Source organism: Scyliorhinus canicula, chromosome 4 (genome assembly GCF_902713615.1).
Source record: "Scyliorhinus canicula chromosome 4, sScyCan1.1, whole genome shotgun sequence".
NCBI classification, from domain to species: Eukaryota; Metazoa; Chordata; class Chondrichthyes; order Carcharhiniformes; family Scyliorhinidae; genus Scyliorhinus; species Scyliorhinus canicula.
In genome coordinates, this window is record NC_052149.1 from 140,450,720 (window position 1) to 140,465,901 (window position 15,182).

A 15,182-nucleotide genomic window follows, 5' to 3' on the forward strand; every position below is an offset into this window, starting at 1 on the left:
CTGGTTAAACCAATCGACATGTAGATTAAAATCCCCCATGATAACTGCTGTACCATTTCTACATGCATCAGTTATTTCTTTGTTTATTGCCTGCCCCACCATAACATTACTATTTGGTGGCCTATAGACTACTCCTATCAGTGACTTTTTCGCCTTACTATTCCTGATTTCCACCCAAATGGATTCAACCTTATCCTCCATAGCACCGATGTCATCCCTTACTATTGCCCGGATGTCATCCTTAAATAACAGAGCAACACCACCTCCCTTACCATCCACTCTGTCCTTCCGAATAGTTTGATACCCTCGGATATTTAACTCCCAGTCGTGACCATCTTTTAACCATGTTTCAGTAATGGCCACTAAATCATAGTCATTCACGATGATTTGTGCCATCAACTCATTTACTTTATTCCGAATACTACGAGCAGTCAGGTAAAGTACACTTATGTTGTTTCTTTTTAACCTCTGTTTTGAATCTTAACATCTCCAGTTTTATTCCTTTTAGTATTACTGGGCCTATTCACTGAGCTCCCCTCAGTCATTGTACCTTGTACTGTCGCCCTTTTTGATTTTTGACTATGTTTTCTCTGCCTTGCACTTTTCCCCTTACTTCCTTTTGCTTCTGTCCCTGTTTTACTACCTTCCAACTTCCTGCATCGGTTCCCATCCCCCTGCCACAGATGCTTTAAGTTAATTTAATGTGAATTTGTACCGTCACGAGAGTACACGTTAACAAAATTGAGTATTAGAAAAAGCTTAACTTACTTCAGTTAAAAAAATACTGTTTTAAGTATTTAAAGCTGACACCAAAAAAATCAGAGACCAAGTTCTTCAGGACAAACTTTCCATTTATAATATTTGAAATTTAATTCAAAAATTCACATACGAGGTATCAATGCTTTCAGTCATGCATTTAATTAAACTTGGGGAATAATTCAAATTGCCAGACCAAGCGTCAGAGCATAGCAGTAAAGATTTGCATGTCAGAGCTAATGCTGCAGTAATAGCCATTTAGGATTGCTCACCGGGTTTCTTCTCATTCTCAGATTTTTTGTGAGGCGGCTCCTGGATAATTTTGTCTACGTCCGCTCTTCCAACCAGCTCATCAGGCCGATCCCACATTGACAGACGGGTTGTCGGGTTATAGTAAAATACGCGTTCATCACCAGTCCACACAACACACCTAAACATGACAATGAAAACATTGGTAATCAAACAAACAGCTAATAAAAAACAATGACTGTGGCCTATGGCTGCCCAAAAAATCTTTTCAAAGTGACAAATGTAGATGAATAGTCACGCATTTATTGACCATCCCTAATTGCTTTTGAACTCAGTGGCTTGCTAGGTCATTTCAGAGAGGCAGTGCAAGAGTCTGTGGGTGAGGATTTCAGATTTCCTTCCCTGGAGGACAATTGGCAAAGGTTTCATAGTCAACATTCCAGATTTTTATTGAATTCAAATTTCACCTTTTGACATGGTGGGATTCGAACCTTGGTCCCCAGAGCATAACCATGTGTCTCTGGATCACGGGTCCAGTGAAAACACCACTATGCCACTGCCTCCCATGCAGAAAAGAGATTAGGTGATTTAAAAACATTGAGCAGGCAACACCAGGTTTGGTTTTTGAAAGCAGAAAGACATCAGACAAAGACTGAAGGAATTAAAAAGTTCAAATGTCCTCAGAAAGAAAGGGAAGATATGGCAAAGATTGTTTATTTCAACTTTGAAAAAAGCTCTGAATAGAACTGTGAGCAATGGAGGATATCACTAACTATCACAATGTCAATAGTGGCACACAAAGGTAGCATGGAGTGATTTAAAAGTGAATATATGATAGATAAATAAGAGACCAACAAGGCCAAATAGAGCATAACTACTCTAGAAGATGCGTTCTGATATGTGGAGAAGGTGTGTTTTGATATGTGGAGGAACAATCCTTATGGTGAATGCAATAATCTTTAAATAATCTATCCTGTGATGTAAATAAAGTGCCGCAGCACCATCTACTGGCAACATAACCGTCTGTTAATATTCTTTGCTAATGCTGACGTGCTGAGCGCACAAGGATTTGGTTTTGCTGCTCTAACTTTCATTGGCTGCTACGTAACAACTCGCTTGCCCTGCCAACAAAATGATGATCCACTAGGCCATGGAAGCGGGTTCCAGTACTCAAACAAATTTAATCTGCCTGAACTTTAAAAAACTTTCACATTAGTTTGCGACTGCACATCATCAAATCAGTTCAAATTTGATGTGGATAGAGCTTTCATCTTTTATGGGTGAACAAAAGCGCAAGGGACCAAAAACAAAATCCCTTTACTGGTAGTCTTGATGCCTTCAACGGACAAATATATTTTTTCTAAGATTTATTTTCACCAGGATACAGGATCTCAGTCGTGCTATTTAATTCAGTGCCAGTGTAATACCGACATTTATTACAGGAAAGCAAATGGCAGGTTTTCTTACAACTCACTATCTCAGTGCTCCCTGCTGCTTTTCTTCAGCATTTTGAGAGCTGATTATGAGAATCGATTTAGTGCATGGAGAATGTTTCATGCTCACTTCCCCAAAACACATTAGAAATTAAATGGCATCACCTAGGGATTCCAGCCTAATTAAAATACAACGCTTAAGGCCCTGAGACAAACAGGTGAACGGCCATCCACGTTAAACGGTTCAAGTTTCTGAAAATCTGTTTTTCTTTTGTTTTATAAATTTAGAGTACTCAATTATTTTTTTCCCAAGGGGCAATTTAGCATGGCCAATTCACCTACCGTGCACATCTTTGGGTTGTGGGGGTGAGACAAACACAGACACGGAGAGAATGTGCAAACGCTGCACGGACAGTGACCCAGTCCCCGAATTCGAACCTGGGTCCTAAGTACCGTGGACAGCAGCACTACCCACTGTGCCACGTGCTGCCCAAAAATCTATTTTTCTTTACAGATAGGCATTCTCAGAACCCAAATAAAATGGCAGGACAATGTTGGCTGTATTATTGTCCAGAGCAGGGAACTCTCCCCAAAGCAATTCCTGAATCTCAAAGATGCTAGCGAGGAAGAGCTGAATTGAATCTGGGGCAAATCCGAAGTACCTTCAACAGTCTTTTTAAGTTAAAACGCAACCTCAACTTAAGGCTGCATGCCTGCCCAACCATTCAATGCAGAAATGGTAGAGGCAAGCATAAATTAACGTACAAAAAATTGATGTTCAGACATTAAAAGACACAAATTTAAAACACAAATTTGTACAACACTATTAGTGTTGTACAAATATATTTTCTTGTTATGTCCTGCACTCAGCTTTCATGTAAATTGAAAACCAACAATCTAATGGAGTTTAGTGAAAAACTGGATGCAAATTAGGTCCAAAGACTGTCCTACCTCAAGGACCTAGTTTAGAATCCGAGTACAGATTCATAGGTTGAAAGTCTCTGCTGCCAACTGCCTATGACTATATTAAGTCACGCACAGGAAATGCAATTAGAATATTGATCGTGCAACTTATCAATTTAGAAATTTATGTACCTACGCATATAGTTTTAAAATTTAATACAGACACAGGAACATAAATGGTTAACAATGATAAAGTGCCAACTTACTGAACACATCTGCCTACATACCATGGTGTGCCGGGGACAGGGGTGGTAGCCACAGGTTTAGCTTTTTGTGCAGCCTTTTCTTCCTCAGTCAGCACCTCTTCCTTTGGCTCCTAAAAAAAATAGGCAAGCAGACAGCTGCGTTATTGGCAGTTATTGATTAAAGCTGCAGGACAGGAATCTCCAAGCTTTTTACCATTGTGAACAGCACAAATGTCATCATGACATTGTAGGCCAGATGTCAAGTTGAAATAAATGTGCCATTAACTTGCATCTCTCAGAAGCTGGAGATACTGGCAGACATTGATGCTCGGATTCAGAATTTTTCCAAGTGGGATATCAGTGCTAAAAGCAAGCCCTTGCAAACCTCAGACAACAAAATTCAAATAGCACAAGCCTGCAACTAAGAAATGCAAGCACAAGTAGGAGCTCCGAGAACCGTGGATGGTTGAGGCTTGCAGGCCACATACAGTCCCGGTGGACACCTATGCTACAGTACTTACTGTCAAAGCCATATTGCCACAATGTTGAATTGAAACAATTATCTTCAGCAGTGTGAAAAGCAGTTCAAATCATACAGAACTGTCAATATTAGGGCAGCACGGTGGCACAGTGATTAGCACTGCTGCCTGCGGCACTGAGGACCCAGGTTCGCTCCCGGCTCTGGGTCACTGTCCGTGTTTGCACATTCACTCCATGTCTGCGTGGGTTTCACCCCCACAACCCAAAGATGTGCAGGGTAGGTGGATTGGCCAGGCTAAATTGCCCTTCAATTGGAAAAAAATAATTGGGTACTCTAAATTTAAAAAAGAAACACAATAAAATAATATTATACTTTACCGACTGAAATAATGATATATTGATGGAAATTTTGTACTATTCCCACATTAAATGTGAAATACACTGAACAGTAGTTCTTCATTTTGTTTCTCCAAATCAGCATCATGGAAATTGGAAGAACACTTGAAGGAAGTAAACCTGTGGGGCTATGGGAAGTGGGCAGTAATGGTAGATTGACATGACATTTAGCTAGATAGCTGGTTTGTGATGCAGAACAAGGCCAGCAGCACGGGTTCAATTCCCGTACCAGCTTACCCAAACAGGCGTCGGAATGTGGCTAGGGGCTTTTCACAGTAACTTCATACTTGTGACAATAAAAGGTTATTTATTTATTTATCTGCAGAAAACATGTAATGAAACAATGAGAATGAAATACTCGTTTCCGACATCAGGACTGTCATTGCATGACTTAAATAAAAGAAAATTCCAACAGCACATCATATCAACACACTGAACATGCCACTGACGAACTTACTGGCAAATTAGACAAGGACAAAAAAAAATAAATAGACAGAGGATGCTCATTATGAACAATATTGGAATTTAAAAAAAAAACACGAGAAAGTGAATTTGGTCATGGTTTGTTAGCTGGCAGTTGGCATTGAGTGCCACTTTTTAATTATCCTGAGAATGCAGTGGTGGACCATCTTCCTCAATCAAACGCAGTTTAGTTAAAGTGGTCTCAGGCAATTAAGTGTCAGCTGCATTGGAGTTATATATAGTTCAGATTAGGCAAGGAAAGTATGTTTCTTTCCTTCATTTGGGAGCCAGTTGAGTTTTTAACAACAATCCAACAGCTTCATGGTCACTTTTACGGTTTTCGGTTTACTTATAGATTTAAAAAAATAAAATTAATTTAAATTCTCAAACTACAATGGCAGGATTTGAACTCATTCTTGGAATTACAAGCCCAGATGGCTGCATTACTAACATATAATCATAACATCCACTACTGTAGCCTATCTTCACTTCAATGATAGCATGGTAGCATAATGGTTAGTATTGTTGCTTTATAGCGCTAGCAACCTTGGTTCGATTCCCGGTTTGGGCCACTGTCTGTGCAGAGTCTGCACATTCTCCCCGTGTCCGCGAGGGCTTCCCCCCGTGCTCCAGTTTCCTCCCACAAGTCCCAAAAGACGTGCTTGCTAGGTAAATTGGACATTCTAAATTTTCCCTCAATGTACCCAAACAGGCGCCTGTGAGAGACGATTAGGGGAGTTTAACAGTAACTTCATTGCAATGTTAATGTAAGCCTAATTGTGAGACTAATAAAGATTATATTTTTTTTAAAATTGGATATTAAACCCAATAGTTTCATGTCGTCACCCATTTAGTAGTCAAGCCATTTAGACCAGAGCAGACCAAAGTTTGAATGCTGTTATTTTCTGAATGAGCTGTTCTCAGCCAGGGCTGGAGCAGCAATACTACAATTGGTCTCAGCACCCCAAGTTGGGGAGGGGGGAGAAAAAAAGAAAAATATAGGAAAATAGCTCCTGTTCATCGGAGCTCCAAGTGCCTTTGTATCTCTTGACTGTAGTACCTAAGTGGTCCACACAGCCTTCCTACAGACCTCTTTCTTCTCTTTCGGAGGTTCTTCTTTAGGCTCTTCCTCTTCCATTTCCATTGGCTCGGGTTCTGCTGGTTCTTTGCTCAGCTCTTTTGGTTTCTCAACTTCTTTTTCTACTGTACATAAAGAAATATAAACATTGAGTATTTTGTCTATGTTCCTGGACCACACACCCTACTAGAAATTCAGTACACAATGACATCGACTTCAAATGCAACTTTAAGGTGGAAAACAAAATGAATGCCGAAAACAGAAGTACATGGTGCCCCCAGCTGAAAAACTGAGTATAGTCGATTTCTGGAGTCTGTTGTAGCGGGGATTCTACTATGGACTATACTATAGTTCTCTCCAACAAAACCCCCAATGACTGAGTGGTTCAAGGCACCTCCCAGTTTAGAAAACACCAGATAGGCTAGTCACCGGTTCAACTCAATCTGTGCGAATTCCTCGATCTCAGCCTTCTGTTAAAAATATCAAAGGGAATAGTGAAGTAGTTGGCATTTGCTGGCAATCCAGCAGCTTCAACTCTCGCTTTCCTCAGTATCCCTGGGCAAGGGAGCGGAAGCTAATGAGCTTCTGGTTATCAATTGATACTTTACTCGTAAGTATGCATGCAGGATGGTCTTCACCTGAACCAGAGGGGTACCAATATCGCGGGGGGGGGGAAATTTGCTAGTGCTCTTCGGGGGGGTTTAAACTAATTCAGCAGGGGGATGGGAACCTAAATTGTAGTCCCAGTGTACAGAATGTTGAGAGTAGTGAGGTCAGGGATAGGGTTAAAAGTTCGAAAGAGGGCACCGGCAAGCAAGACGCTGGTTTGAAGTGTGTCTACTTCAACACCAGGAGCATCCGGAATATGGTGGGTGAGCTTGCAGCATGGGTTGGTACCTGGGATCTCGATGTTGTGGCGATTTCGGAGACATGGGTAGAGCAGGGACAGGAATGGTTGTTGCAGGTTCCAGGATTTAGATGTTTCTGTAAGAACAGAGAAGATGGTAAAAGAGGGGGGAGTGTGGCATTGTTAATCAAGCAAAGTATTACGGCGGTAGAAAGGACGTTTGAGGACTCGTCTACTGAGGTAGTATGGGCCAAGGTTAGGAACAGGAGAGGAGAGGTCACCCTGTTGGGAGTTGTCTATAGACCTCCGAATAGTTCCAGAGATGTAGAGGAAAGGATTGCAAGGATGATTCTCGACAGGAGCGAGAGTAACAGGGTAGTTGTTATGGGGGACTTTAACTTTCCAAATATTGACTGGAAATATTATAGTTCGAGTACTATAGATGGGTCAGTTTTTGTGCAGTGTGTGCAGGAGGGTTTTCTGACACAGTATGTAGACAGGCCAACAAGGGGCGAGGCCACATTGGATTTGGTACTGGGTAATGAACCCGGCCAGGTGTTAGATTTAGATGTAGGTGAGCACTTTGGTGATAGTGATCATAATTCGGTTATGTTCACTTTAGCAATGGGCAGGGATAGGTATATACCGCAAGGCAAGAAATATAGCTGGGGGAAAGGCAATTATGATGCTATTCGGCAAGATTTAGGATGTATAGGATGGGGAAGGAAACTGCAGGGGATGGGTACAATCGAAATGTGGAGCTTTTTCAAGGAACAGCTACTGCGTGTCCTTGATAAGTATGTACCTGTCAGGCAGGGAGGAAGTTGACGAGCAAGGGAACCGTGGTTTACTAAGGAAGTTGAAGCACTTGTCAAGAGGAAGAAGGCGTATGCTAGGATGAGACATGAAGGCTCAGTTAGGGCACTTGAGAGTTACAAGTTAGCCAGGAACGACCTAAAGGAAGAGTTAAGAAGAGCGAGGAGAGGACACGAAAAGTCATTGGCGGATAGGATCAAGAAAAACCCTAAGGCTTTCTACAGGTATATCAGGAACAAAAGAATGACAAGAGTAAGATTAGGGCCAATCAAGGATAGTAGTGGAAAGTTGTGTGTGGAATCAGAGGAGATAGGGGAAGCGTTAAATGGATATTTTTTGTCAGTGTTTACACTGGAGAAAGACAATGTTGTCGAGGAGAATACTCAGGTTCAGGCGACCAGGCTAGATGGAATTGAGGTTCACAAGGAGGAGGTGTTAGCAATTTTGGAAAATGTAAAAATAGATAAGTCCCCTGGGCCAGATGGGATTTATCCTAGGATTCTCTGGGAAGCCAGGGAGGAGATTGCAGAGCCTTTGTCCTTGATCTTTATGTCGTCTTTGTCGACAGAAATAGTGCCGGAAGACTGGAGGATAGCAAATTTTGTCCCCTTGTTCAAGAAGGGGAGTAGAGACAACCCTGGTAATTATAGACCTGTGAGCCTTACTTCGGTTGTGAGTAAAATGTTGGAAAAGGTTATAAGAGAAAGGGTTTATAATCATCTTGAAAAGAAGTTGATTAGCGATAGTCAACACGGTTTTGTGAAGGGTAGGTCATCCCTCACAAACCTTATTGAGTTTTTTGAGGTGGTGACCAAACAGGTGGATGAGGGTAAAGCGGTTGATGTGGTGTATATGGATTTCAGTAAGGCGTTTGATAAGGTTCCCCACGGTCGGCTATTGCAGAAAATAAGGAAGTATGGGATTGAAGGTGATTTAGCGGTTTGGATCAGTAATCGGCTAGCTGAAAGAAGACAGAGGGTGGTGGTTGATGGCAAATGTTCATCCTGGAGTTCAGTTACTAGTCGTGTACCGCAAGGATCTGTTTTGGGGCCACTGCTGTTTGTCATTTTTATAAATGACCTGGAAGAGAGTGTAGAAGGATGGGTTAGTAAATTTGCAGATGACGCGAAGATCGGTGGAGTTGTGGATAGTGCTGAAGGATGTTATAGGATACAGAGGGACATAGATAAGCTGCAGAGCTGGGCTGAGAGGTGGTAGATGGAGTTTAATGCGGAAAAGTGTGAGGTGGTTCACTTTGGAAGGAGTAACAGGAATGCAGAGTACTGGGCTAATGGCAAGATTCTTGGAAGTGTAGATGAACAGAGAGATTTCGGCATCCAGGTACATAAATCCCTGAAAGTTGCCACCCAGGTTAATAGGGCTGTTAAGAAGGCATATGGTGTGCTAGCCTTTATCAGTAGGGGGATTGAGTTTCGGAGCCACACGGTCATGCTGCAGCTGTACATAACTCTGGTGCGGCCGCTCCTGGAGTACTGCGTGCAGTTCTGGTCACCACATTATAGGAAGGATGTGGAAGCTTTGGAAAGGGTTCAGAGGAGATTTACTCGGATGTTGCCTGGTATGGAGGGACGGTCTTACGAGGAAAGGCTCAGGGACTTGAGGTTGTTTTCATTAGCGAGGAGAAGGCTGAGAGGTGACTTAATAGAGACATATAAGATAGTCAGAGGGTTAGATAGGGTGGACAGTGAGAGTCTCTTTCCTCGGATGGTGATGACCAACACGAGGGGACGTAGATATAGGACAGATGTCAGAGGCAGTTTCTTTACTCAGAGAGTAGTAGGGGTGTGGAACGCCCTGCCTGCAACAGTAGTAGACTCGCCAACTTTAAGGGTATTTAAGTGGTCACTGGATAGACATATGGATGAAAATGGAATAGTGTAGGTCAGATAGGCTTCAGATGGTTTCACAGGTCGGCGCAACATCGAGGGCCGAAGGGCCCGTACTGCGCTGTAATGTTCTATGTTCATAAGTGCCAGGCATAAACACAATCAAATTGGCTACTAAGTTCCTCAATAAGCTGGTTGTAGAGCTTTTAACAGGAAAAGGACATCTTTAGGAGAGAAAGCACTCACTTCTTTTGGTTCTTTCTCTTCCATATTTCCATTGGCTTAGATTCTGCTGGCTCTTCTGACTCAAAAGTGAGAAGCACATCTATTTTTATAGGGAGAGACGGCCTTCCTCAGCGATAGCTTTGCGAGAGAACCTCCCTCAATGTTAGTTTTATTTGATCAGTCAGAATTATGGAGTTAACCACAAACACCCAGGTTTATTCCAATTGGCATTGTAACATGTTCCACAGGTATTAAGCTGTTTTGTTGAAAGTTAACACCACTCTGATGGATGCAACAAAGGACTCGGCAAAGCTTATTTAAAGATGTGTGCAGTAATTTTGGAACGAGTTTGATGTAACCCATCACACATTTTCCCCAATTAGTTTAAAAACCTCGCCAACCAGCAGGCAAAAACATAAATGCATTCCTAACTCTGAGAACAGTAAGAAGTCTTACAACACCAGGTTAAAGTCCAACAGGTTTGTTTCAAACACGAGCTTTCGGAGCACGGCTCCTTCTTCAGCATTCACCTGAAGAAGGAGCCGTGCTCCGAAAGCTCGTGTTTGAAACAAACCTGTTGGACTTTAACCTGGTGTTGTAAGACTTCTTACTGTGCTCACCCCAGTCCAACGCCGGCATCTCCACATCATAACTCTGAGAATACATTTGAATCATCTGTGTGGGCATTTCAAGTAGTGCTACAATACTGAACAAGAAACAAGAGCTATCCAAACATCAGATGTAATTTCCTAATGCAGATGGATCCCAAACTTCCTGGCATTCAGCTATGGTAAATATGGGTGCAGCAAATACTCCAACTTATGGACAATGTTTCATTCTAAGATTAGTAGACCCATCCATATTGACTGTAGGTCGAAAGAAATAAAGAAAAGCAGCACAGAAGGTCACTGGATCTAATTTTATGACAAAAACGGACTTATTTCCACACACCCACACATCTGATCCCTACAGGTACAAGATATGTTTCTGTACGGTCTTCACATAGAGGTCTGCTTGCCCTATATCAACCTTCATTGAGAAAAGGCATTCTGCATTCGATACTGATAAAGAAATTCGGAGGTACTTCTTTCAAACATACAAAGAAGTACTACTGATTCAAGCCATTCCGTGAACAAGCAGAGGTGCTCTTTGAAATCTTGTTCGACTGAACTTGCAGAAGCAACGAGTCCATAAAGACAATCTGCATTTAATTATGGGTTTGATATTTGTTAAATTAATATGGTAATTTAAGGACAGTGATACAGTAAATACAGGACGATGGTCCTTCCATATGATTCATGATTTACTGTATGCACCTTTGCCTCAGGCAAATCTTCTCTGTTAGTTGCAAACTGTATTCACATCACTGCTTTGTGGGGCAGGTTTGTGAAACACTAGAGGGTCCCATCAACACCACTTCGTAGAATTTACAGTGCAGAAGGAGGCCATTCGGCCCATCGGGTCTGCACCGGCCCTTGGGAAGAGCACCCACACCTCCACCCTATCTCCGTAACCAAACCCCACCTTTTTGGACACGAAGGGCAATGGCCAATCCACCTAACCTGCACATCTTTAGACTGTGGGTGGAAACCGGAGCACCCGGAGGAAACCCACGCAGACACGGGGAGAACGTGCAGACCCCGCACAGACAGTGACACAAGTCGGGAATCGAATCTGGGACCCTTGAGCTGTGAAGCAACTGTGCTAACCATTGTGCTACCGTGCTGCCCGCATGTAGCAAAATAAATGTTTATCCTTCTTGTGAAAAACTGGAATTTCGATAAAGCGTTTTTTTGAAGACCATAATGTCAACTTGAGATTCAACAAGGTTGAAATTGTAGCCACATAGACAAGAATTAGATGGAAATAACACCCATGACACTAACTATGTCACAAATCATAGCCTTTGAGAGAAGAGGAGTAAAGTAAAGAACACAAGAGTGTGTCAAGAGCATTAGTTTAAGGAATACCTTTTTCCTCATGAACCAGAGTTCAAATCCAGTTCTGACTGATGAAATGAAAGCTTTCACCATTTTGGGAAGTCACAATGGAAAATTACATCTGTAATTTTTCTCGAGGACTGAGGCATATTGTTGGACAGAGGGAGCTTCACTTCGCTTCCAACTCCACAGTCCTGGACCAGGAAGTTCCATTTGCAGATACTGAGCAACTGAAACAGAGTGCAACATTCCTTAGCATTATCTTGATGAGCACTGAAATCACCTAGTGATTTCAAAAGTTCAATCAGAAATGTGTTGTATGTTTGGTCAGGTTTGCTGTACTTTGCAAGCCCAAGAATTGTGGAATCGTGGGTTCTGATCAGTTTGACTGCCACAGCAATAAGGAATAGTTACAATGTTAATTACATCCAGTGTCTACTTGTGTACTAATTGATCTTGAATGGCACCAAGACCAAAAACATACAAGAAATGTTTTTCTCCACCTAACCTCAAACAAACATTGAGTTGGTGGAGTAGCTTGCAAGAACCAAAATTTTTGAATTTAAAAAACATATTGGGCAATCGTTAGTTATTCAAAAACATCTTAAAATGGTACAGACTGCGCATCTCCACCAACTTAATGGAGACAATCTCAAATTCTAACGACATTATAATACCATGATATGAACTAGTGGGGCTGTTGCTGAGCTGAGGCAAGACAACACTGGCAACAAACAAAAGTAGGCACTTTGCTATTATATGAGCGCAAAATACTACAGGTGCTGGAAATCGGAAATAAAAAACAGGAAAATTTTGAAAATAGGCAGCAGGGCTAGCAGAATTTGTGGAGAGAAACAGGGTCAGATTTTCAGGTCAACCCACCTTCATCAGAACCAGGAAATGTAATAAGTTTTAAGCCAGTGAAACAGAGGCAAACTATATCACTGTTCCTTCACCGTCATGGGGCCGTCATTCTGGGGCACTGTGCATGTACTTGTGCTTAGGGGTGGGCAGTACAAATGCAGCCGAGCCAGATTTTTAAAAATCATGTTCAAAAACAATCTTGCCTATTTCAATTCTTTTTCTGCATTTGGTCAATGGTGAGAGGATATTTTGAATTACTGCCTTTCATACAATGCCTGCAACACAAAATCACTGATGTGGGAAAAGTTCCGTTATATCAGATGGCTATCTGAATTTTATATCTACCTGGACTTGGCACGGATTCCAAGTTTTGCACAGTTCCCATTACAAGCAGAATTGCTCTCAAAAAAGATTCACTGCTGCATGTCTCCAGTTGTGGACATTGCAAGACATCCTGGGAATAACTATACAAGCCAGTGGTATTTAAATAAAGTGATACTGGCCTCTTCCAGGTTAGCTAAGCAAGTGGTCTGTCCACCAACAGAACATAATAGCGAAAACTGAAGCAGCGGCTGTTAATTGTCTATTTATCTGTATTCAGTTGGTACACATTAACTGTGGGAAGTCACCCAATCGCCTCTAATTCGGAGCAAACCGAAGCTTCAGTTGCTGAGTTTGGAGGTGCATGATCATAATCTGTCTCTTCTAAGTGTACAGTAAATGGTCTCCAGTTATATCCTTCACCACCTGACTATCTAGTATCACAGCAATAAAGACAGAAAATGCTTGAAGTACTGAGCAGCTCAAGCTCCATCTGTGGAGAGAGAAACAGAACCAATATTTCAAGTTAATGAACTGGGAAAAATTAGAAATGTAGATTTAGAGTTTAAGCAAGTGGGTGTGGACAGAGCGGGAAGAACAACAAAAGGGAAGCTCTGTTATACAACGGAAGACAGGATAAATTAAATCAGAAAAGGTTGGCGCTACAAGGCCAAAGGGAGCAGTAATGGAACAAATCAGGAAACAAAAGATATGTCTAGAGAAAGTGTGAATCATAGCATGATCAACTGTCATCCAAAAGCAAAACCAAGGGAAAGAGGGGGTTAAACCAGATTTTGCAAAAATAAAGGAAATAAAATGGGGCATAGTTTATGGTCGATATTGTTGAATTCGGAAGGTTTTAAATTGTCCAATTGAAAAAGGAGATGCTATTCCTCAAGCATACGTTGAACTTTATTGGAACACTGTACGATGTCGAGGAAAAGTAAGTCAATGCGAGAGCAAGATGGAGAAGTAAAATGGGAGGTGACTAGAAGCTCTGTCACACGTACCAACAAAACTTCACCAGGATTGACAGGGCCCTCAACCGTGTCTGCCCTCATTTCCTTCACCTCACAACCTCCCCACCTTCCCAGAATCATTTTGGGGTTCACCTTATGCTAACCCTCCACCGCACCAGTCTCTGGACCTCTGCGTGCCACTTCCAAAATTAGGCCACCAGCAACAGAGTATTTCCATCCCATTTTCTCAGCGGTCTGAAGGGGCCATTTCCTCTAGTGCAAGCCTCAATCACTCCAGCACCCACCTTTCCATGCAAGCCTTCCCCTTGAACCTCTTCTGTCCTCACCGTCTTACGGTCCCAAACACTCGTTCCAGATGCAACAATGCTTTACATACACATCTTTCAATTTACTGATAGTTTTCACTGCCTATAATGCAGTCTGTTCTACACTGGGGAGGCCGAATAGATATGGAATGATTGTTATGGATCCAGACAAGAACCTCAACTTTGGTTACAATCCCGGATTAGAACCCAACTATTGCATTTGGCAAAACGGAGGAAATGCTACTGCACCACAGGAGTGATAACACGCATTCATCACATGATCTCTGTTCAGTCTGCAAGCATGACCCCAACCTTTTAGTCACCTCATTTTAATTCTCTTTGCCCCTCACGTTGATCTCCATCCTGGGCCTCTTGCAGTTTTCTATTCAACTTCAAAGACGAGTACCTCACCTTTCAACTGGGCACTGCACTCAGCGCAAAGCTTTAAAAAATATGTTCATTTACGCTTGTGGGTGTCACTGGCTCGGCCAGAATTTATTTCACATCCCTAATTGCCCTCGGGCTGGTGGTGGCGAGCAGCCGTGTTGAACTGCCGCAGTCCATGTGGGGTAGGTACACCTACAATGCTGTTAGGGAGTTCCGGGATTTTGACCCAGCAACAGTAAAGGAACGGCGATACAGTTTCATGTCAGGATTGTGTGGCTTAGAAGGAAACTTCCAGATGGTGGTGTTCCCATGTGTCTGCTGTCCTTGCCCTTTTAGGTGGTAGCCATCGTGGGTTTGGAAGCTGCTGCCCAAGGAACCTTGGTGAGTTCTTGTAGTGCTTCTTATAGTTGGAACACACTGTTGCCCCTGTGCGTCGGTGGAAGTAGCGGATGGAGTCCCAACCATGCGGGCTGTTTTCTTCTGGGTGATGTCAAGCTTCTTGAATGCGGTTGGAACTCCCCTCATCCAGGAAAGTGGAGCATATTCCATCACACTCCTCACTTGTGCCTTGTTTATTATCAACAAGCTTTGGGGAATCTGGGGGCGCATTACTTTCTGCAGGTTTCACAGCAGCTAACTGCTCTTGTA

At 42.4% G+C, this 15,182-nt stretch overlaps 1 protein-coding gene across 11 annotated transcripts in view; it reads right to left on the reverse strand.

The window, feature by feature from the left end:
• LOC119965047 (transcription elongation regulator 1-like) overlaps positions 1–15,182 on the reverse strand; it is a 130,321-nt gene that overhangs the window by 36,649 nt on the left and 78,490 nt on the right. For 5 of the 11 annotated variants that reach the window (XM_038795277.1, XM_038795271.1, XM_038795269.1 and 2 more), the window contains 4 exons: positions 6,900–6,986; positions 6,015–6,127; positions 3,629–3,717; positions 1,029–1,186 (listed from right to left, as the gene is read on the reverse strand). In XM_038795277.1, coding sequence (XP_038651205.1) covers positions 1,029–1,186; positions 3,629–3,717; positions 6,015–6,127; positions 6,900–6,986 — 447 coding nt within the window. The remainder of the gene's footprint in view (positions 1–1,028; positions 1,187–3,628; positions 3,718–6,014; positions 6,128–6,899; positions 6,987–15,182) is intronic. The other 6 variants (XM_038795279.1, XM_038795276.1, XM_038795274.1 and 3 more) reach the window with 3 other exon arrangements.